General features: G+C 30.5%; 1 protein-coding gene across 1 annotated transcript; it reads left to right on the top strand.

Moving 5' to 3' along the window:
- The first annotated feature begins 16,815 nt into the window (after positions 1-16,815).
- On the top strand, positions 16,816-17,540 carry LOC146887511 (uncharacterized). Its single transcript, XM_085671032.1, has one exon. It carries the CDS (start codon positions 16,894-16,896, stop codon positions 17,293-17,295), a length of 402 nt encoding a protein of 133 aa, XP_085527158.1. The 5' UTR covers positions 16,816-16,893; the 3' UTR covers positions 17,296-17,540.
- The last annotated feature ends 3,522 nt before the right edge of the window (positions 17,541-21,062 follow it).

Genomic DNA, 21,062 nt, shown 5'->3' on the forward strand with positions numbered 1-21,062 from the left:
TCAATATCAGTATTGAGGATGTACCTGAAATAAAAATTGTGAATATAATGTGTGTAGTATAAGCAAACAACAAATAAAATGTATAATAAGTATTGATACAAAAAAATTGGCAATTAAATTAGACAATTATTAGTATACAGGGATAAGTTGAAACTAATAATAATAATAATAATAATAATAATAATAATAATAATAAAATTACAATATTACAAATAATAATAATAATAATATCCTAATAATAACAACAAATGTTAATAATAACAATACCATCAATAATAATAATAATTATTATTATTAAAATTGAAAATAATAATAAAACTAATAACAATAGTAATACTATTAATATCAATACTAATAGTATTATTAATAAATATAATAATAATAAAAATAATAGTAGTAATAGCATTAATAACAATATCAACAAAGTTAATAGTCATATTATTATTAAATGTAACAATACTATTAATATTAATTATGCTGTGAATTAAAATAATACTACTAATAATCATAATAAAAAAATAATAATGCTAATAAATAAGTAAAATAATAATAATAATAAATAACAATAATATTAATAATAATAATAATGACAATGATAACAATAATACTAATGATAAATAGTAATATTACTAATAATTATAATAATAATAATAGTATTGCTAATAATAATAATAATAATAAATACTAATAATAACAATAATATTAAAACTAATAATAATAATAATATAAAAACTAATAATAATAATAATAATAATAATTATTATTATTATTAATAAGATTAAAAATAAAAAAACTAATAATAATAATACTATTAATATTAATACTAATAATATTATTAATTAAAATAATTGAATAATAATAATAATAATAATTTTAATAATAATAATAAATATAATAATAATATTATCAATACTAATATTATTATTAAATTTAATAATATTATTAATACTAATTATGTTTTCAATTAAAATAATACTACTACTACTAATAATCATAATAATAAAAATAATTATGCTAATAAATAATAATAATAATATTAATAATAATGACAATGATAACAATAATATTAATGATAAATAGTAATATTACTAATAATAATAATTATTATTATTATTATAATAATAATAATAATAATATTGCTAATAATAATAAATACTAATAATAACAATAATAGCAATATAAATAATAATAATAATATAAATAATAATAATAATAAATATATAATAATATTATCAATACTAATATTATTATTAAATGTAATAATATTATTAATACTAATTATGTTTTCAATTAAAATAATACTACTAATAAGCATAATGATAAAAATAATAATGCTAATAAATAATAATAATATTAATAATAGTAATATTATCAATAATAATAATAATAGTAAAAATAATAAATGTCATAAATAATAATAATATTGCTACTAATAAAATAATAATATTAATAATTGTAATTCTAATAATAATAAAATTATAATAAAAATAATAATAGAAATGTGTGATAAGTTGTATTTATGAAAATAAGGTAAGATAGAGAGGGTATTAATTTGGTGGTAGTTGCGTAAATTAGAAAAAGTAATAGTGTTATTTTGGACGAAGCACCAAGTGAAAGATGTGAAATGACAAAAAATTCAGAAAAAAAGTTGTTTAGAGATTGACACGTGACAAAGTACATTACTTTATATATATATATATATATATATATATATATATATATATATATATATATATATATATATATATATATATATATATATATTTATATATATATAATATTGATAGATACGTGAGTTAGGGTCAAATCATCTAAATAGACCAATTGACATATCTATCAATATTATATATATATATATATATATATATATATATATATATATATATATATATATATATATATATATATATATATATATATATATAAAATATTGATAGATATGTCAATTGGTCTATTTAGATGATTTGACCCTAACTCACGTGGATTGTATAAGATTTTATTGTTATTTCAATTTCAATATATTTAGGCAAAAATTAATATAGAATAAAACATGTAAGATATTTATTGACAACAAAATTTATTAAAAATTAATTAATAAATAATTTTTCGTTCGAGCAATTTTCTAAATTATTAATTAAACATTAAAAGATACACTTTGTAATACTGGTGCATGTGAATTTGAAGGTTGTTATTACCATTAAAACTTTTATTTGTGATTTTTTAGATATCAATTTGATTCATAATTTATGGGTTAACTTCAATTTACTATTAAAATAAGTTTATTGTTTTATTTATTCACTGAGTGAGTAGTTTGAAAAGAAGTACCACTTGAATAACTTCAATTTATTTTATTTATTCACTAAGTGATTAGGTTAACTTCAATTTATTTTAGTATTCGTATCACTTGAAGATTTATCCTTCTTTGTATTGGAGTAAGGGATGATAAGAGGTTTGATCAGGTTCAAAGGAACAACAACTCAAGAAAATGAGCTCCTATAAGAAATCATCACCTCATAGAATGATAAGGAGAAATTTAAGAAGGGAACTACTTCTACTACTATCAATGTTAAGGACAAGGAATCTTCAAATGGTACGAATTTGAGGACAAATTCTCTTCAAGCTCATGATAGAGGACTATATTTTGATCCAATACAATCCATGAAGATCGAAATTCAAAGGACATGAAGACCATGACTTCGAGCACAATTATATAATAGTTTTATGCAACTAAAACTATTTGTAATTTTCTTTTAATTTTAACAGTTTTTAACTATTGCTTCGCAAGTGAATTTGATGAGCGATGAATCCGATCTGTTTTTGAATTTTCAAGTTATTTTTGGGTCCAATGTCTTTGGGCTTTCTTTTAGGGTTTTTTAGGTGGCTTAAACATTTGTGCGTATATATAGGGGGCACCAAATGCATTTGTAGACACCTTAGATGGTTATATGAAAATTGGTTTTTCATTAAGAGGATTCTCTATGTTCTTAGATTATAACTCTAATTCTTATCAAAGATAGGTTTCTTTGTTGCGAATCTTCCTTAACTTATCAATTTGTTAATTGTGGCTTCTTCAACTCTGGTTCTTATTAAAGATGGAAATCTTTGTGGTGAATCTTCATTGACTTGTCAATCTGCTAGATTGTGACATCTCCATTTCTGTCTTATTATGTGTTCTTTATATGATTTTCTTATTTATATTTTAGAAGAAATTCAAAGTCAGAAAATTGTAGTCTTTCCTCGATAGGATCATATCATTTTGGTATTAAGAGCAAGGTTCTGGTTTGAATTCCTTCTTCGATACCAAATATCATCTAATATCTAGAGCAATGTTTTTGGTTTTATTTCCTCTTCTATCTTATTTTTTGTCATGTTGGGAAACCTAAAACAAATAATTTTATTTTTTAATGTTAGTGTTCTCTACCTTATTTTTGTGTTTTTGTGTTAATTATAGTTCCAATTAACTATTTACTTTAATTTTGTATGAGTGTTGGTGTTTGAAGGACAATCTGCTTAGTTTTGTGTGTTAAACTGCAAAATTGAAAAGAAAAGAAAGAATAGTGGATCCAAGTCAAAAGGAAATAAATATATATTGAAAGAAAAGAAAAAGAAAAAGTATGGATCCAAGAGCATAAACATAAAACTTGAAGAGTTCAACACAAATTTTTACTACATATTTTTTTTGGTTTGTGGTTTATTGATCTATTAAATTGCAATCAGTCTTTTTCTTAGAGTCCCCCTATTGCCTCATTTAAATCTTTTTGGTAGTTCTATTATTTTTTAATTTTATTGGTTTGTGCGTTTTAAAATTTCTTGAAATTTTGTCTAGAGTTTTGTTTTTACTTTTGACCTCTTAAGTTGAGATTTAGATCTCGCAACTTTTTCACATTGATTTGCCACTCTTTGCTTAAGCTACCAGAGTTTTTTGCCAAGTGCTAAAGGGAATTTTAGTGGAAAAAGCAAGAGAGTACTAAGTGTGATACACGAGTGGATTTTTGAGTGAAACATTTAGAAGAGTGGTGAGGTTTTAAATATATTTCATTATTATTTTGTTTTACTAACCTTTCTTGTAGGATCTAGCAATATTGAGCAATACAACATGTTTCAGCAAAGACATTTTTCTAGGAGTGGTTTTACATATGATTTAACCTATCCTACTCCTCACAATGATCATTTGGTAAGAGGATTTGAAAGTACCAAGAGAGTGGCACGAAGAGATACACCTAGTGTTTGTATGACCTTGGTGGAGGATCTTAATGAAATTGTGTCATGCATAGTACATCTAAATGAAAAAATATATGAGCTTAGAAGAAAGCACGAGCATGGCAGCAAATCACTGTTAAGGGCCAAAACAAGTACTAATGCTCTAAATTATAAAGGTTATGGCCATGAAACTCATCAATGTCCTAATTGGAATGCAACTCTCATGAGTAATGAAGACCTCCAAAATTACATGCTATACTTGAAAAGGAAGAAGAAATGACATTGCAAAAATTATATGTGTTGAAAAGAGAAAAATAAGAATGAAAGCTAAATAGTGAACAAGAGCATAAAGCATTAAAAGAAAATAAAGAAAAAGAAGAACACGAAAAGAGAGAGAGAGAGAGAGGAGAAATGTGTATGTGTGTGTGCTAACTCAACTCGTTTTGTGTTGTTGCCTAAGGAATAATTGTTTATGAAAGAGCAATGACATCAATAATGGAAAGAAGAAAATATGATATTACATAGGGAAGACTTATTCATTAAGGAGTGATGACATCAATGTAAGACCCGAGAAAATTAAATAGTTATTTAAATAATTATTTAATAATTGTGAGTAATGGAAACCTTTAAAGTATTTAATGTGTGGAACTATAACGTGGAAAAGTACTAGCTCAAGTGGTTGAGAGTACTTTGATTGTGTGTGAGGACTGGGTTTGAGTCTTATGTATGCCACTTGAATGTTATTTAAATTATGCATTTTTTAAGTTATATATTGAATGTTTGACATGATGATAAATTCCTAAAGTTGTAAGAGTTATCACAAATCTGAATTGGTTGAATTGGTTGTACATTGGACTTGGTAATTGATGGGTTGTGGGTTCAAGTCTTGTTAAGAACCAAATTAAACTTCTTTTTAGGTTACTTTTATTTTTGCATGGAATTTGAAAAGGGCAGCTTAACCTAGTTGTCTAAGGGGCTGGAAAATCGGATTAATAATCCACTGAATAGCTATTAAACCCCATTTTATGATAATTTTCGTTTTGGTGAATGAATGAGTGAATAGGGTGCTCATAAGCTAGAGAGAGTGAATTAGTGAAGGGAGAAGTGTTGCAGTTCGTGTGAGCCTTAGACAGAAGGATTCTGATTCTGGTGAATTGGGATTGATTGCAGAGGGAGAGTGAGAAGGAGAAACCAACGTGAGAGTGAGAGCAAGGGCAAGGAAGCTTTTGATTGGAGTACACTCACACTAATTCGAATTTGAAGCGAATTTCAGGTTAGGGGAGTTATTTTCTTGTGTTTTGTGATTGTGTCTGAATAACTATGCAATGCCATGAATTATAGCATGATTTCTGCGTTGTTTCTACATTATTTGATTGAAGTTTCTGGATTTTTCCAGAAATCACCTGGCGGTTCATCCCATACTGCCAAGCGGCACATCAGATTATTGAGTTGTTCTTGTTTTGGCATGAACTGCCTGGCGACGATGAGTTTCTGCTAGGCGACGCGACACTGTTCGCGTTCTGTTTGGTGGTTTTAATGCTGATTTGGGTGAATGTAACAAATTGCTGAGTTCCAATTGATTTTATATAATTGTGTGATGGTTTATTGTCCTGAATTTCCTGTTTGGGATGCTTGTGATCATATTGGAATTTCGTATATGGGAGGTTTGGGTTGAAGCCAAGAAGTTATTGTGAACCTTGGATTGTTGGGCTGATTAGGAAGTAACTGGAATTATGGAATGCGAAAAATATAATATTGTTAAGAGTGGGTGTTGAAAATAATGTAAAAAAATGTGTGGTGGTTATCGAGGAAGAAGAGGAGAGAGTTTGAGATTGTGAGGAATGCAGAAAAACGTGTAAAGAAGTCTGCGTCTGGTATGCTGCCTGGCGGCTCCGTGCTGGCTGCCAGGCGATGATATGTGGCAGCCCAGATTGGATGTTGTACTGTGGGTAATGCGAGAGAGGGAGGAAGCTTTGATGATGGAACAGTTTGGTACAGTGAATGCGAGAGAAATTATGAGTGAGTCGTTGGGAAGAAAGGTAGCTTGAGTGGAGGAATTATAGATGGATAGGAAGTGGATTATACATACATATATAGTGAATTGAAGGGAAGAGTGAAATTGCAATTCATTGATGTCAAATAGGAAATGAAGACGTTGGTGGGGATATAGAATCCGATATAAATAGATGGTGGCAGAAGAGAATAACCATATTTTGTTAGCAAATATAAGTCCTTGAGTTTTGGTATGATAATTAAGAATGATTGAAGGATAAAAGAATGCAATAAGTGGGTTAAGCATGGGAATTGGAGCTAAAGGAAAGCGTTGGTCATTATAGTGTGGTATATTTGGGGGTGTGATTAAAGGTATTGAATTGCTAGCTATTTTCATAGGGTGGATGGAGTTGCTATATTATGATAATGCTCTTGTTAATTGAGAAAACTAGAATAGATGGATTGATCATTGTAAAGTATAGGTACTTGGTTACATTTGATTGTTGTAGACTAACCATAATGAGGATTCGATATTGGAGTCTCTGTTTGGTCCATCGAAATAAGTTATGCGGCAAATTAGACTAATTGAGGTGCTAAAAACCAGTAAAGTACTGTTTCTGGTATGGCGCTTGGCGGTCTACTGATAACCGCCAAGCGATAGGCTTAACGTGAGAGAGCTCTGCACTGAGTGGTGCCTGGCGGCACGGTGTGCCCCGCCAGGCGGTGACTGGAGAATAGTAGCGCTGGAAGGGCGATGGCGCCTGGCGGTGAGTGGGTACCGCTAGGCGGTCTGGAACGATTTCGCCTGGAGGTGTGTGGGCTGAGCCAGGCGGAAATGCTGTTGTTCTTTGTTTGTTTTGTCTTGTGCTTAAGCAATGAGCGGGTAGGTTCTTGGATGGTGGTTAACATGTGATGATATGAGCGGGGAGGTTCATATCCAATTACTCTCACGTGGGGATACGAGCGAGGTAGGTTCGTATGTTCCGTGCTCACATTTGAGAGATGCCACGTGCGGGGAGGTACGGGGCTGGTGGATCACATGTGTTGGACTACGGGCGGGTAGGTCCGTAGAGTAGGACTACGAGCGGGGAGGTTCGTAAAGCAAGACTACGAGCGGGGAGGTTCGTAGAGGCAGGACCACGAGCGGACAGGTTCGTGTGAGCATCATATTCCCGAGTCTGAGGCTAACTATTTGTGTGATTGAAGGCTATAACGCCTTGGGGTTAAGGTCTTGGCCAAGAACTAAGTAGATTGACTAAGATGGGTGTATGACTTATCTTGCTTATGTTATATCTGATATTTTATTTTTCTCAGCTCACCCTTTTTGTTTGTGTATGGCGATGATCGTGTGATTCGTTACACGGGAGCAGATGTTGATACAGGTGATGCTGAGGACACTCAAGTGACGGAGTGAGGGCTGGCTATAGGATTAGAGCTAGGGGATTTTCACATGTATTTTATTATGTTTTCATTTATGAATACGAATTTTGGGAACTTGTAACACGTTTATTATTTATGTTATAAGTTTTGGCACGTGTTTTCATAAATTTAAATTTTCCCGCGTTTGGGAGTAATAATAATGCGACTTTTGATATATTTTATTTTTTTTATTATTTATTTTAAGTAATATTCCTTAGGGATGTTACAATCAACAACAGAAAGAATAAAGTATGATCTAGAATAAGAACACAAGCTTGGAAGTATATGTACATGAGTTAATTTGTTTTTCCATCCCCAAGAAACCTGAGCAATCAAGATCATACATGTAATTTTGGTGTTTGTCTGGTCAATATTCTTTTGTTTTTGTTTGAGCATAACATTCTAACTTTAAAGTTGTTTGATGTTTTCTACAAGTGGGTATTTGACCATAGAGGCAGACCTCCACAAACCTTTCATAATAAGAGATTTTTCTCTTCCCGGATCCAAAACTCATTTAGCTAGAACTTTTATTTAGGATTATTTAGGATTTGTGTTCTATGATTTATGTTTGTGTTTGTGTGTTTGTGAGTAGTATCTTTTAGAATTCGTGGTCGAATTGTCTCCAAGAAGGGGAAGATGATGAGAGGTTGATAAGGTCCAAAGGATCAACAACTCAAGAGAAGGAACTCCTATAAAAAATCATCCACCTCATTGAAGGATAAGGAGAAATTTAAGAAAGAGGGAGCTATTTCTACCACTACCAAACTTAAGGAGAAGGAATCTTCAAGTGGTATAGATTTGAGGATAAATTCTCTTCAAAAAAAAGGGTACGATAGAAAACTATCTTCTGATCCAATACAATCCATAAAAATTAGAATTCAAATGAGATGAAGATCATGACTTGAAACACAATTATAATATAGTTTTATTCAACTAAAATATTTGAAATTTTATTTTAATTTTAATAGTTTGTAACTGTCACTAGATCAGTCAATTCGTTGGGCGATGAATATGTTTTTCAATTTTCAAGTTATTTTTGGGTTCGTTGTATGTGACCTTTCTTTTAGGGTTTCTTAGGTGGCTTAAACATTTTTGCGTATATATAAAGGCACCAAATGCATTTGTAGACACCTTTAATGAAAATAATATGAAAATTGGTGGATTTCTTTGTTTTTGGATCAGAACTCTTGTTCCTATCAAAGATGGATTTCTTTATGTTGATTTATCAATTTGTTAGATTGTGGCGTCTCCAACTCTAGTTCTTATCAAAGATGGCAATCTTTGTGACGAATCTTCATTGACTTATATCAATATACTAAATTGTGATGTTTCCATCTTTGTCTTATTCCACGTCCTTCTCTAATTTAGCTTTTGTTTGTGTCTCTTAAGGATTCAAATTTAGAATGATTGTCACTAATGCAAAATGGGTCTTTCATGTCACCATTTTAACGCCAACACAATAAACAACCAACGTAAAAAATGACTAGTGACATTTTTGTAAATAAAACGTCAAAAATGACATTGGGCCCCCTAAACCCTAACGTCAATCACAAAAAATGACGTCAGCTTCACTATACCTCGACATCAATGGACGTTTGTGTCCGTAGCCCCGATGCTAATTAAGGTTATGTAAGCTAAACCCTGACGTCAATTGACGTCTAATGTGCACAACCCCGATGTCAAATTTAATTTTACATAGCAACAAGAAACCCATTTTAATGTCCTCTTCCCTGCCATTGCAGCGATGACAATGAACCTTTCGTAATGAGTTTTTGGTTCATTTAAACTCAAATGCTTGTTGATTTCTTGGTTCCCTACTAGTTCTTGCGTTTTGAACCGTTTGTTTTCTGGATTTTCATATTGGTTTAGGCTCCAACACTCCCTTGCAAATGGCAGCGACAAACCTTGCAAGCAATGACAACGATGACAATTAACTAAGGTGAGTTGGGAAAGATTCAGAGGTCATGTGCCTCGCTCCCTATATATGTAGCTAGTGGGAACCAATCTAGGAGTCCACGTAAGCTCAAGGTATTCTCATTTTAACACCTAGAGCTTAGCCCCAAGAGGTTGTGAACCTAAACCACATAATGTCGGTACCCGAGGTATGGAGGTTGGTTCCCATCTTAATGTTGATTCACTTCCACAAGACAGTCCAACTATTGTATTTGAAATTTTGTGTGGTAGAGGCTTTTGGTTCTTTTACTGTTGGAAATTTAAGTAGCACATAGTACCACTGAGGTTTCTTTTTGTCGTGTGAAGGATGATAATATTCATGTTTGCATCATTGCGAGTTATGCAGTCGTTGTTGTATTTTATATAATTTTATTATATAAAATTATTATTCTCTATTTTGTTATTATTGTGGATTAACATTAATCAATAAATTATATTATTTGTTAGTATAAATTATATAGTACATGGTTATTAATTTTATGGATAATATGTAATCTTGAGTTTTTGATGAATGGTCTATGATGTGTTGGAATGTTCAATGAACGGTCTGTGATGCACTTGAATATTCAGTAACCTGTAGAGAGGTCATTGGTTTCTGTTGGTAAGGATATAAAATTGATATCCCATTAATTAGTTAATTAGTTTTTAATATAGAGAAATAAGACATTTGATACGTGCTTGTGAGCATTTAGTCTTTTGGACATACCTATCGGGAAGAGAGCAGTATCGTCTCACACGTAAACAATTTTATGTAATCTTTCATTGATTTTATTTGAAAGATTAGATATCAATTTTTCATTTATATTGTTTCTAATTATTGATCTGGTACGTTTCTGCATTCTACTATTATTAGTAAGAACTACTCTTAATATTTAGGTATCATTTATTATATCGATAGATGATTTGATGTTTTTTTGATCTGTTTTGATTTCATAATCTAACAGTTGTGTCATAGATATTATATTATGCAAAATTTGTGCTGAGAAAGTTGTTTTGTGAAGAAATTTGGCTAAGTTTGGAAACAAATTCTACAAATTAGCTCCATGTATAAACTAATTTTAACTTATAAAGAAGTAAAATTCATTTTTCCTTATTTTTTTTTTCTCTCTTAAAAGTGTTTGAGTGAAGTTTATCCAAACATGTTATTTCTATTATATGTAGTTATACCTGTGTAATTTGTGCTTTAGTCTTAAGAAGTTGAGTAAATAGGGTATGAGTTTGAACTTAAAAGATATCTTTCTAATCAGTGTTTGTGATGCAATTTTGAGTTGTAGGTTTGCACGCAACGGTGATGGAAACGTCCTTATGGAGTTGGCCTCCTGGTAGCTGGATTAGATGAATCAAGAGCTCACCTTTATTCCAATTGTCCCAGTGGAAACTATTTTGAATATCGGGTTTTTCTTATTGGATCTCGCTCTCAATCTGCAAAGACATATTTTGAACAAACATTAAACAAAAAGAAAAACGGACGTTAAATTTTTTTTTATCATAGTGTTTGATATTTTTTATTTTGTGGAATTTTTTTTATATCTTGATCCACATATGTTAAAATCAAACTCTATTCAGCCAAATTAATAATAATAGTTTTTATTTACTAAAAATGTAATTTTAATATTATAAATTTTAATTTTGTTTGCATACGCCACAGCCTATCCATTTCCTTTAATAACTTTCTCATATTTGGAAATTATCGTAAAGCTCAATGATATATGAAAATATGAAAGAGAATGCACACACATTATACGGTCGAAACTCAAGGGTTCTAGAGAAGCAACGATAGTAATGTATGCTGAAAAATACTAATTCATGAAATATAATTCTCAAAAATTACAAAACTAAATTTTGCAACAGCTTTAAATATATTTTTACTCTTCCAAAATTGGTTTCTTTGGGAAATTTTCTGTAAATTTCATTATGATATTACTTTTTTTACAAAAATATGTGAATTTTGGTTTCTTGCCTCAGATATTTTCCTTCATTTTCATTTCTCTAAAAATTTGAATTAATGTTTTAATTGTTTAGTATTGATTTTAAGATAGATTAGTAATATTTATTTCACGAAGCTTTTGGATAATTTTTTAAGTGACACGTGTTAAGATTATATTATAATGTGTCATTTGACATGTATTTAACCTTTTATTTAATATATAAGTAATTAGTTATTATCATATAACATTAGGAATCAAAATTCGTAATTTTCAATTTTAAAGAATTTCTTTTTACATGAACGAAAATCAAAACTCATTTATTTGACAGAATTTCAAATATATTTAATGTTTTCTTAAAAATTTGTTATGCAAACACTCAACTGATAAAATGATAAAATTGGACATGTACGCTAAATTTCTAACATGATATAGATATCATTTTAATTTCTAAAATTAAAATTAATTTCTATATATATATATATATATATATATATATATATATATATATAATTATGAAATTGAGTGTAACATTCACCTTGATTGATATCTTCTCGTATAATTGATACTTTATATGATCCTCAGCAAAGCGAACAAATACTTATTCATCTTAAATGAACGGTTGAGGGGGAATTAAAGAATAAAATAGTATGTCTGAATCAAAGTTTGTTTGGATAGCAATGGAATATTTATCTATTTCGAAAAATAACAATTTCATCTAGAATATTTTCTTTTTCTTGTCGTTTGCTGCGTGACATTAGCATAGTTGCATCACAGGGTCATAAGCTCACTGTTGGAATCTTTTACAACGTACCAAAGCTGCTTTTTGTTTTTTCAACCTAAACAATGATGCAGACGTGATACTCACACAAACTTTATTCTATATGTATCTTGCTACACAATACACATTAGTAGCAAAATTCGATATAATTATATGGGAAAGATTCATTTCCATTTCAATTTGGTTTTATGTGTACTTATCCAATTTAAATTAGTAAAAATAATTGCAAAGTTTGAGAGGAAAGCAATAAGAAAAAAAATGCTGAAATTATAGAGACTAACTCTTAAATGTATCTTAATGGCATTCAAATTCATGTATGAGGATATCAAAATAGAAAAATCAGAAGAGATCAAGGACAAGATTAAGAAAAAGATGGTTGCAAAGAGAATCAAGATGAACTAAGTACAAGAGTGGAAATTGAAGAGCAATTGGTAACTCAAGAAATGCATACGGAAAGACATTTGGTAGACAACATTAAGAGTGACAACACGAGATTGAAAAACGAGCAAAATTATGTAATTGTTGAAAAAAGGGGAGAAAATTATTACAAATTATGTAATCGACAAAACATGGATGATTTTAAACAATTATTACAAATTATGTAATTTTTATTTTGGTTTAATTGTCGAAAAGAGGGGAGAAAATATAAATAAGTTGTTCATGTACAAAAAATGGGCAAAAAATAGTATTTACAATTCAAACACCATGTGCAAACAAATAATGACAAATCTAATGATAAATGTTGCAATTTGGGTCATTACTTTGGTTGATTTCCTTTACCCATTTTTGTTCCAATCTTGACAATTTATTTTCCTGCAATTTCATTTTGCACCTTTATATTTCTAGTTTGTCAAAAATTTCACTTCAATCCATCTTCATCTTCTTCATTCTTTTTCACTACATTACATTATCCCATCTTTATCCTAACACAAACACACAAGTATCGGGAAAGAAAAAAAATGCATGAACTTCTATATTCACATAAAGAGAATTCAACAAATTGAACATTTATATAAATTTAGTCCACAATATAAACTAATTACACATTAACTTTGTGTTGATTGTGGAATCCTAAATTAAAACACTATTTTAGATTGAAAAATAATTGTTTGTTAGTCCAATTGACAAATAATTTACGCCGAGTTGGTTCACCAAAAACATATTGAACAAAAGTCAAATCAAAATCCTCAAAAAACAATATGTAATAGCATAAATTTGTGGTAATTCGAGTTTATCGATAGTAAAAAATTCATCAAAAAAATGGTTGCTTTAAATTTTACTAATAGATCGCAAAATCCGTCGATAATAATAGATCACAAAATCCATCGATAATTATCGATGAATGCAAAATCCATCGTAATTCCTCTTTCTCCTTTAACTTCAACCGCCACAATCAACGAGTCACCGTCGTGCCACTACCACCATAGTGCTTCCATTACCGTTGCACCTCCTCCCCTCCTCTTCCTTTTCCTCCTTCTCTTTCTTTTCCTCCTTCTCTTCATTCTCTTCCTCCTCCTTTTCTTCTTGTCACCTATCTCCTCTTAATATTCCAAAATTTCTCATCAAACATGACAGAAAATTGATTACCCATTTTACCGAAGAGTACTTTTATCAATAATAAGAATTACAAATTATTGAGGAGATTTTACAAATGAAATTGATCATCAAATAAATTATCGATGAAAATATCTGTCAATAATACAAACTCTAATTTTCTGAAAAATCTTATCAACAAATTGTATTAAAAGATTTGTTATTGACAGAAATATTCGTCGATAATTTAAATTTTAAAATCCGAATCTAATTTTGGATTTATCAATGACTATTAGTTTTGTTGGTAAGAGAGTATACATATTACAATTTTCCTCGAAAGCATGTGGTAAAGTTTATACTTCAAGTAGAGAAGCAAGATTATTAAAACGCGTAAATGATTTGATTAAGAAATATAATCATCTTAAAATGCTAAAAAATTACAAAAATAATAATTTCATAAAAATTAGTTAATTATGCAAAGATGCAACTGATAAAATGCAAAATGATAAATTTCAAAATCATAGTTGATATAGAAATCATTGAAGCATATATTATAAACGAAATTGAATGTAATGTACACGCTGTCCGATCTTATCGTATATTTGAAACTTTGATGGGAATAAGATCCTCAGCAAAGCGAACAGGTACTTACTCATTTTCAATGGTTGGGAACTAAATATGTATTCTTTTCGTGTGAAAGGGATAATTATGTACTGGATTTGTTTTTTCTTAAATGAAAGCTTTTAACATATTGTAATTATAGAATTATGATATTTCAAATCTAGGTTCACATATACTCCATCATTTATAAGCTATATATTAACATCTAATCGGCAAATCAATCGTATAAGCTGTATTAATAAACAAAAAGTTGTTGTGTATTAGTAATGGAATAATTTTTTACTTCCAGTGTGTTTAAATAGTTATTTTTTTAAAATTTTGATGTTAAATGAGACAAAATATTTGTTTCTCGGTGTAACAAGTCTTAAACTGGAATTCACAAGGGTTTTTCTCAACATGTTAGGTAATGATTTAGTTTCATAAGAAAAAAACACTATAAATAATTCCACGAAATCTAACTAAACTATAAAGTTAATTAACCGTGAATTCTACTAATTATTTACAAATTTAGTTAAAAATTTCTATATTAAAAAATTGAACTATTATAATTATTAAATTATATTTTTTTTTCTTTAAACAAAAGCAAAATGAAAAACTATGAACATCTTATTTCCTGGTACTGTTTAACAAAAAAGGATGTCGAAAAAAAAGATGGTGGTGAATTATAAAAATTTGCATCAATAGCCTACTAGAACTAATGAGTTGAACTAAATTAAATTATATAAAAATAAACTATACTAGAAAAATAGTTTGCCCACAAAAATATACTCAAACTTAGCTTAAGAAACAACTTAAACTGAACCACTAACTTATTTTTTTTTAGTTTAATTAACTACATATAAGACACTTTGTTAATTTAACTTTTTGTTAACTAAAGTAATTTTATTATTTTAGCTATATTTTTATGACACCCTGAATACAAAGAGAACTTTTATCATTTTATTTCTTTTAACTCAAAAATACTATATAAATTCATTTATTAACCATGTATATATAGTGGAAAATCTTTGACAAATTATATCTACTGAACATGAAAATAAATAAACAATTAATCAAAGGTAAAACTGAAACATATTTTTTAAATTTATATTTAATTTTATAAATAAATAGAAAGAGTTGCCTTTTCTTTACAGGAATATTGAAACATATTTTTAAAATTTATATTTAATTTTATATATAAAAAGTTCCTATTTGAAATTTTATTTAATATAATCCGTAACTTCAACAAAAACTAGGTAAATTATTATGTAAATAATTTTTCAACATACGTTTAAGTAATGTTTTAATAGTTTTTTTTTTTTTTAAATTGAACTAAAAAATCAGTCTAGTATAGCTTTTTGATAAAAGTACTTCTATTTTTTTCATTCGCAATATGCGAATTTGAAGATGGTGACAAAGTTTTAACGTTTAATTTACATATGAAATTATTAGAGATAATCTTTTACACGTTGTAAGATAATGCGAACGGGCTTCTCTTATCTCAATTCGTAATGTAATATTTAGAATGTCAGGGCTAAGGTATGAGTAATAATATTTTGGTATTGGTTCGATAAATATTCGTATATATCTATACTTATATTTATGCGGGTATATGTTACGTGAGTATATGTTATTTTTTTAATATTCATTTGTATTTATGGTTATTTACAAAAGAAATATTTAATATTTAATAAAAAATTATAATCATAAATTCAAATAAAAATATAATATATAACCTTTATAAATGTCAAACAAAAGGAAAATAATTTATTTTAATAGTGTTCAATGACAATTTATAAATAATGAAGATTTTTTAAAATCAATTAATAAAAAATAACCCATTCAAAATAAATGAATGTGTTAATGTTTTAATAAGTTGTTTTAATTTAAATTAGAATATAGTAGGTATGGATACTATGATATGATACCCGTATTTGTTTTGTTAACAGGTGAGTATAAAAAATACACATACCCATTATCCGTGGATATTCATTTTCAATATCCATTTACTACCTGTTGCAGATATTATAGCAGATACCCGCGGGTACGAATTTTTTTATATCCCTTGTAATATCCTCATCTTGCATGTGATGTAAGGATACATAAAATAGTATTAGAATTGGTATCAAAACCATTGTTTAAAGAAAAATGATTTTTTTACTACTCAAAATATCATTGTCCTTGTTTAAAAAGTCTATACTAACCAGATTTTTTGAACATTCTATTTCATTCGTACGATCAACGGAGCACTCATTCATTTTTTCAAATTGTTAACAAGAAGATCGAACCACGACCTTTCACTCCTTTCTATTCTCTTCCATCTAAACATTAAGTCATCACTCCAAATTGTGTTTAAGGAATGAATAGCATCAGATTCTCCGTTCAACATAAATATAAAAGCCAGGCCTACAGAAAAAACACGAGCTTAAGAAAATCAACTTGACGAACATAGAGTTAGAGTGAGAGAGATCTTTAGTTTCCTTTGACAGCATGACTTTTTTATGCAGCCTCCTGGGTTTGGGGCATTTGGGAGGATATGGCTATCGCTATCCTGTTGTAACAATCAACGTTCCTTGTTATAGTAGCAACAATAGGAGGCACCACCCTTGCAATCACAGGACGAACGACCCTTGCAAGAGTAACACCACCAACAAGAAGAAGAGGCAGGAGCCTAGTAAGGGCAATAACGGGACTAAAACTTCCTTCAACAACTCTGCTTCTGGAAAGCAGAATTTCGGAAATGGCAAGTTCAACACTGGTGCAAAAATTAACGGGAATCGCGTGCCTACCAATGGCAACAATGGAACTGTAGACTCCTTTAACAACTCTGGCTCCGGAAAGCAGGATTTCGGAAATGGCAGGTTCAACACCGGTGCTAGGATTGGACGTTGATTCTCTCCTCGTTATAGCTAATTACAACCTTCAAGGTGTATACATATATGCATGTCTGAAGATCTTCGCAGGGTTCAAACAAACATGCTTACGGGGAATAATAACTGCTTATTTTGTGTCTTTAGTGGTGATTATGTACTAGTGTGATAATAATTACAATATCGGAGCTTTAGCTCCAGAGTGAATTGTGGTGAAACAAAGTAACCGAATTATGCTATTGTTAATACTAACTGATTTATCTTCAACGTCGGCCAAATTGTCATGCTGTTTGCCTAATCCACTCAAGTACAATAGTAGGATAGTAGTACGACGTAAAAGATTATTTTATTTATTTATGGATAATGATATTTTAACTATTAAATTTTGATAATTTTCTCTTATATATATTGAAAATGAGAAGAAGAAAAGATGAAAAACTACTTAAAAGATGACACTTATGATTGTAAGAAAAAATTGTCAAAATTTAGTAGTAAAAAAATCATTTTCCTTTATTTATTTATTTAAGTCGGTTTCATGGACCTTAACCATAAAAAAAGTATTAAAAATAAACAAGATTAAACTTGATATTTACTTTAAGTTTGGGACATGCATTATAAAGACATACTAAAGTTAAAGAAGGTTAGCATGGATTTGGTGGAATTAGTCTCGTTTATTTTTAATATTTTTTATATTAAATATGAATTGTAAATTAGATTTAATCTAATGGTTGAGATTTAACAAATCTTATTATTCATAATTTTCTTTTCTCGTTTTTTATAAATTTCTCATATTCTTCTTTTTTATTCACATTCATAAATTTTCTCACACTCATATGTTTCATGGAGACTCATTCTTCGGTTACATTCATCTATTTCATCCAAGCTCAACCTTTTCATCTACACACATTCATCTACATTTGTTTTCTCAACTATCTTGTAAGACTCGAGAAAATTAAATAAATAAGTAAATATTTATTTAATAAATGTGAGGGGAGGAATCAATAAATTATTTAATGCAGAAAGTTATGATAAGGAACAATACCAGCTAAACTGATTGAGAGTACTTGATTGTCCTAAGAGGACTTAGGTTCAAGTCTAGTATATGCTATTAGTGTGTTAATTTTTATTATTTAATTTTTTTGCATGTTGAACCAAGAGAGAATTCAAAGACCAAAAGCAGTGCTAAATGGTAGGAGCCAAAGGAATCAATTTTGGGCAAAGAGGAGCATTAGGAGTGCAATTGGAGCAAGATTTGCAAGTAAGGGGAGTTGCACCTACTTGTTATTTATTTGAATGATGTGTTTCGAGTTAAGCCTTTGTCAAGATGCATGATTTTTTCTCAAATTCGCGTTGTTTTCATAATTTTTGGGCTTCTGCCTAGACACCGCCTAGTGGCAACGAAGGCTTGTTAGGCGACACAACTCGTTTGACCTAGATTTCTGGGTTTTTCTATGAAATTTCTAGCGGTGATAGAACCACCATTATGTTGAGTGATGCCATGATTTGATGAATGGTTACTTTGTTGTGATGTATTGGATAAATCATTCCATGAATGGACATGTGTGCAATGTTAGGGTTTGGGAAAGCATGGGAAATATGATATTTTGTGAGTGATTTTGGATGAATTGAAGTTTGCATGATAAATTGAGATGTTTAATTACTGGATGCACGAATACATGTGGTTTGCAAGCAATGGATGATTTTTCGAGTGGTTGGGGATCTTAAGGGTTTCTCAAACACCAGTGCAGTAAGGGCTTTTTGCCCCGGTTATTTTTCTCATTTTACCTTGGGTCTGGAACCGAGGCATATTGGCCTCGGTTATTACCCGAGACCATAGAGTCCCTTTTATGCCTCAATTCTAAATGAACCGGAGCCATAAGGTTCCTTTTTCTGCCTCAGGTCCACAAAAATCGAAGCCATATTACAGCAGCCACCGTTGTCGCCGCAACTGTATGGTGGGCTGCCCATGGATTGCTTCCTCTATGTACTCCACTTCACACACCCTTTGCGTGTCTTCCTGCACCACCCAGTGCACCTCCATCCATGGCTCCCACTGAAACACAACACAAAATCCAACAAGGAGAGGTTAAGCCAGAAAACCCTCCTCTACAAGATCAGATACTGGATCCAGAACAATCAGAAGTTCTGCAAGCTCAACACTCGATTTCGAATTCACCAAGTGTTTCTTCATCAGAATCTGAGGAGAAGGGTGATACCAATGTAAATACCGCATCAAAGGCTACTAATGATGAGATGAACCAAGCAGTTTCGAACTCACCCGCGGCGGGAGGTGATTTGCAATCGGTGAACCTGGATAGCGCGACGAAGGCGACAACGCACGACTATTGACGGCGGATGCTAGTCGGCGACGGAGGCAGAGCGTGGTGGTGGTGGTAGAGCAGAGAAATTCGCGCAGAGAGAAGAGAGTTGGGGGAGATGATGAATAGTAGCTAGGGCTCGCGAATTGGGAATTTTAACAGCCCTTATGGCCTCGGTTCAATTAATAACTGAGGCCAAAAGTCTAACGCTGATGGCATTTTTGAAAATTTGAAAACTGAAGCAGCCTTATATGCTTCGGTTCTGTTGCAACCGAGGCCAAAAGTCCCATTTATTGTCTCGGTCCTTAAAGACCCGAGGCCAAAAGCTTGATGCTGATGGCATTTTTGAAAATTTGAAAATTGATGTTGCCTTATATGCTTCGGTTTTGTTGCAACTGAAGCCAAAAGTCCAATTTATTGCCTCGGTCCTTAAAGATCCGAGGCCAAAAGCCTGATGCTGATGGCATTTTTGAAAATTTGAAAACTGACGTTGTCTTATATGCTTCGGTTCTGTTGCAACCGAGGCCAAAAGTCCAATTTATTGCTTCGGTCCTTAAAGACCCAAGGCCAAAAGCATGATGCTGATGGCATTTTTGAAAATTTGAATATTGACGCTACCTTATATGCTTCGGTTCTGTTGCAACCGGGGCCAAAAATTGGACGAAAATTGCAAAAATGCCACCGCCTCCTTATAGGCTTCGGTTCAGCGGCAACCGAGGTCGATAAGGCGAAGTAAAATGTCAAATATGCACTAGTGAAAGGTGCAAGAAAATATGGGATTTTCCTAAAAAATAATGCACCGCCTAGCACTATTTAACCTGCCGCTAGGCGATAGCCTAGTATGCAGATGTATTTTTGCATTTTTTGGCTATGATGGGCGCGAGTTTGGGTTCTGTTGGGGATTTTTGCATTGGTATGGTATGAATTGATATATGTATGAATATTTGGACATGATTGAATGAGTAAAATGAATACTATGCATAAGGAATATGATGATCATGTTGTAATTGTAATGGTTTTGCGTTGGTGTGAGGAATATGTATATGTTATGAAGTTTAAATTCATTGTGGGTTGAGGTATGGTGTAAGGGGATTGATATAGAGCATGTCTGACATTATTATATAAGCATTGCATTATTTGATGGTCATTTTAAAGTTCTTAAGAGTAAGAGTAAACCTTAGTGAAATTCAATTGGTTGCACAATTCAAGTATGAATATATATATATATATATATATATATATATATATATATATATATATATATATTTGGATGTGTATTAAATTGTTGTATGACTTGTGTGAATGTGCAATTGAGTCAATTCGAGTACAAGAGTATGTGTGGTTATATTTTGGATTGTGTGGTTTGGGGTTTAGGTTCATTGGGACCTGACTTAGAGTGCTAAACCAATAATCTTCATGTATTGGTGTGGCGCCTAGCAGCACATGATAGGCTGGCAAGCGATAGATGAAT

This window comes from Vigna unguiculata, chromosome 3 (assembly GCF_037176805.1).
Source record: "Vigna unguiculata cultivar grain cowpea cultivar isolate G323 ecotype 2 chromosome 3, ASM3717680v1, whole genome shotgun sequence".
Classification (NCBI taxonomy): Eukaryota; Viridiplantae; Streptophyta; class Magnoliopsida; order Fabales; family Fabaceae; genus Vigna; species Vigna unguiculata.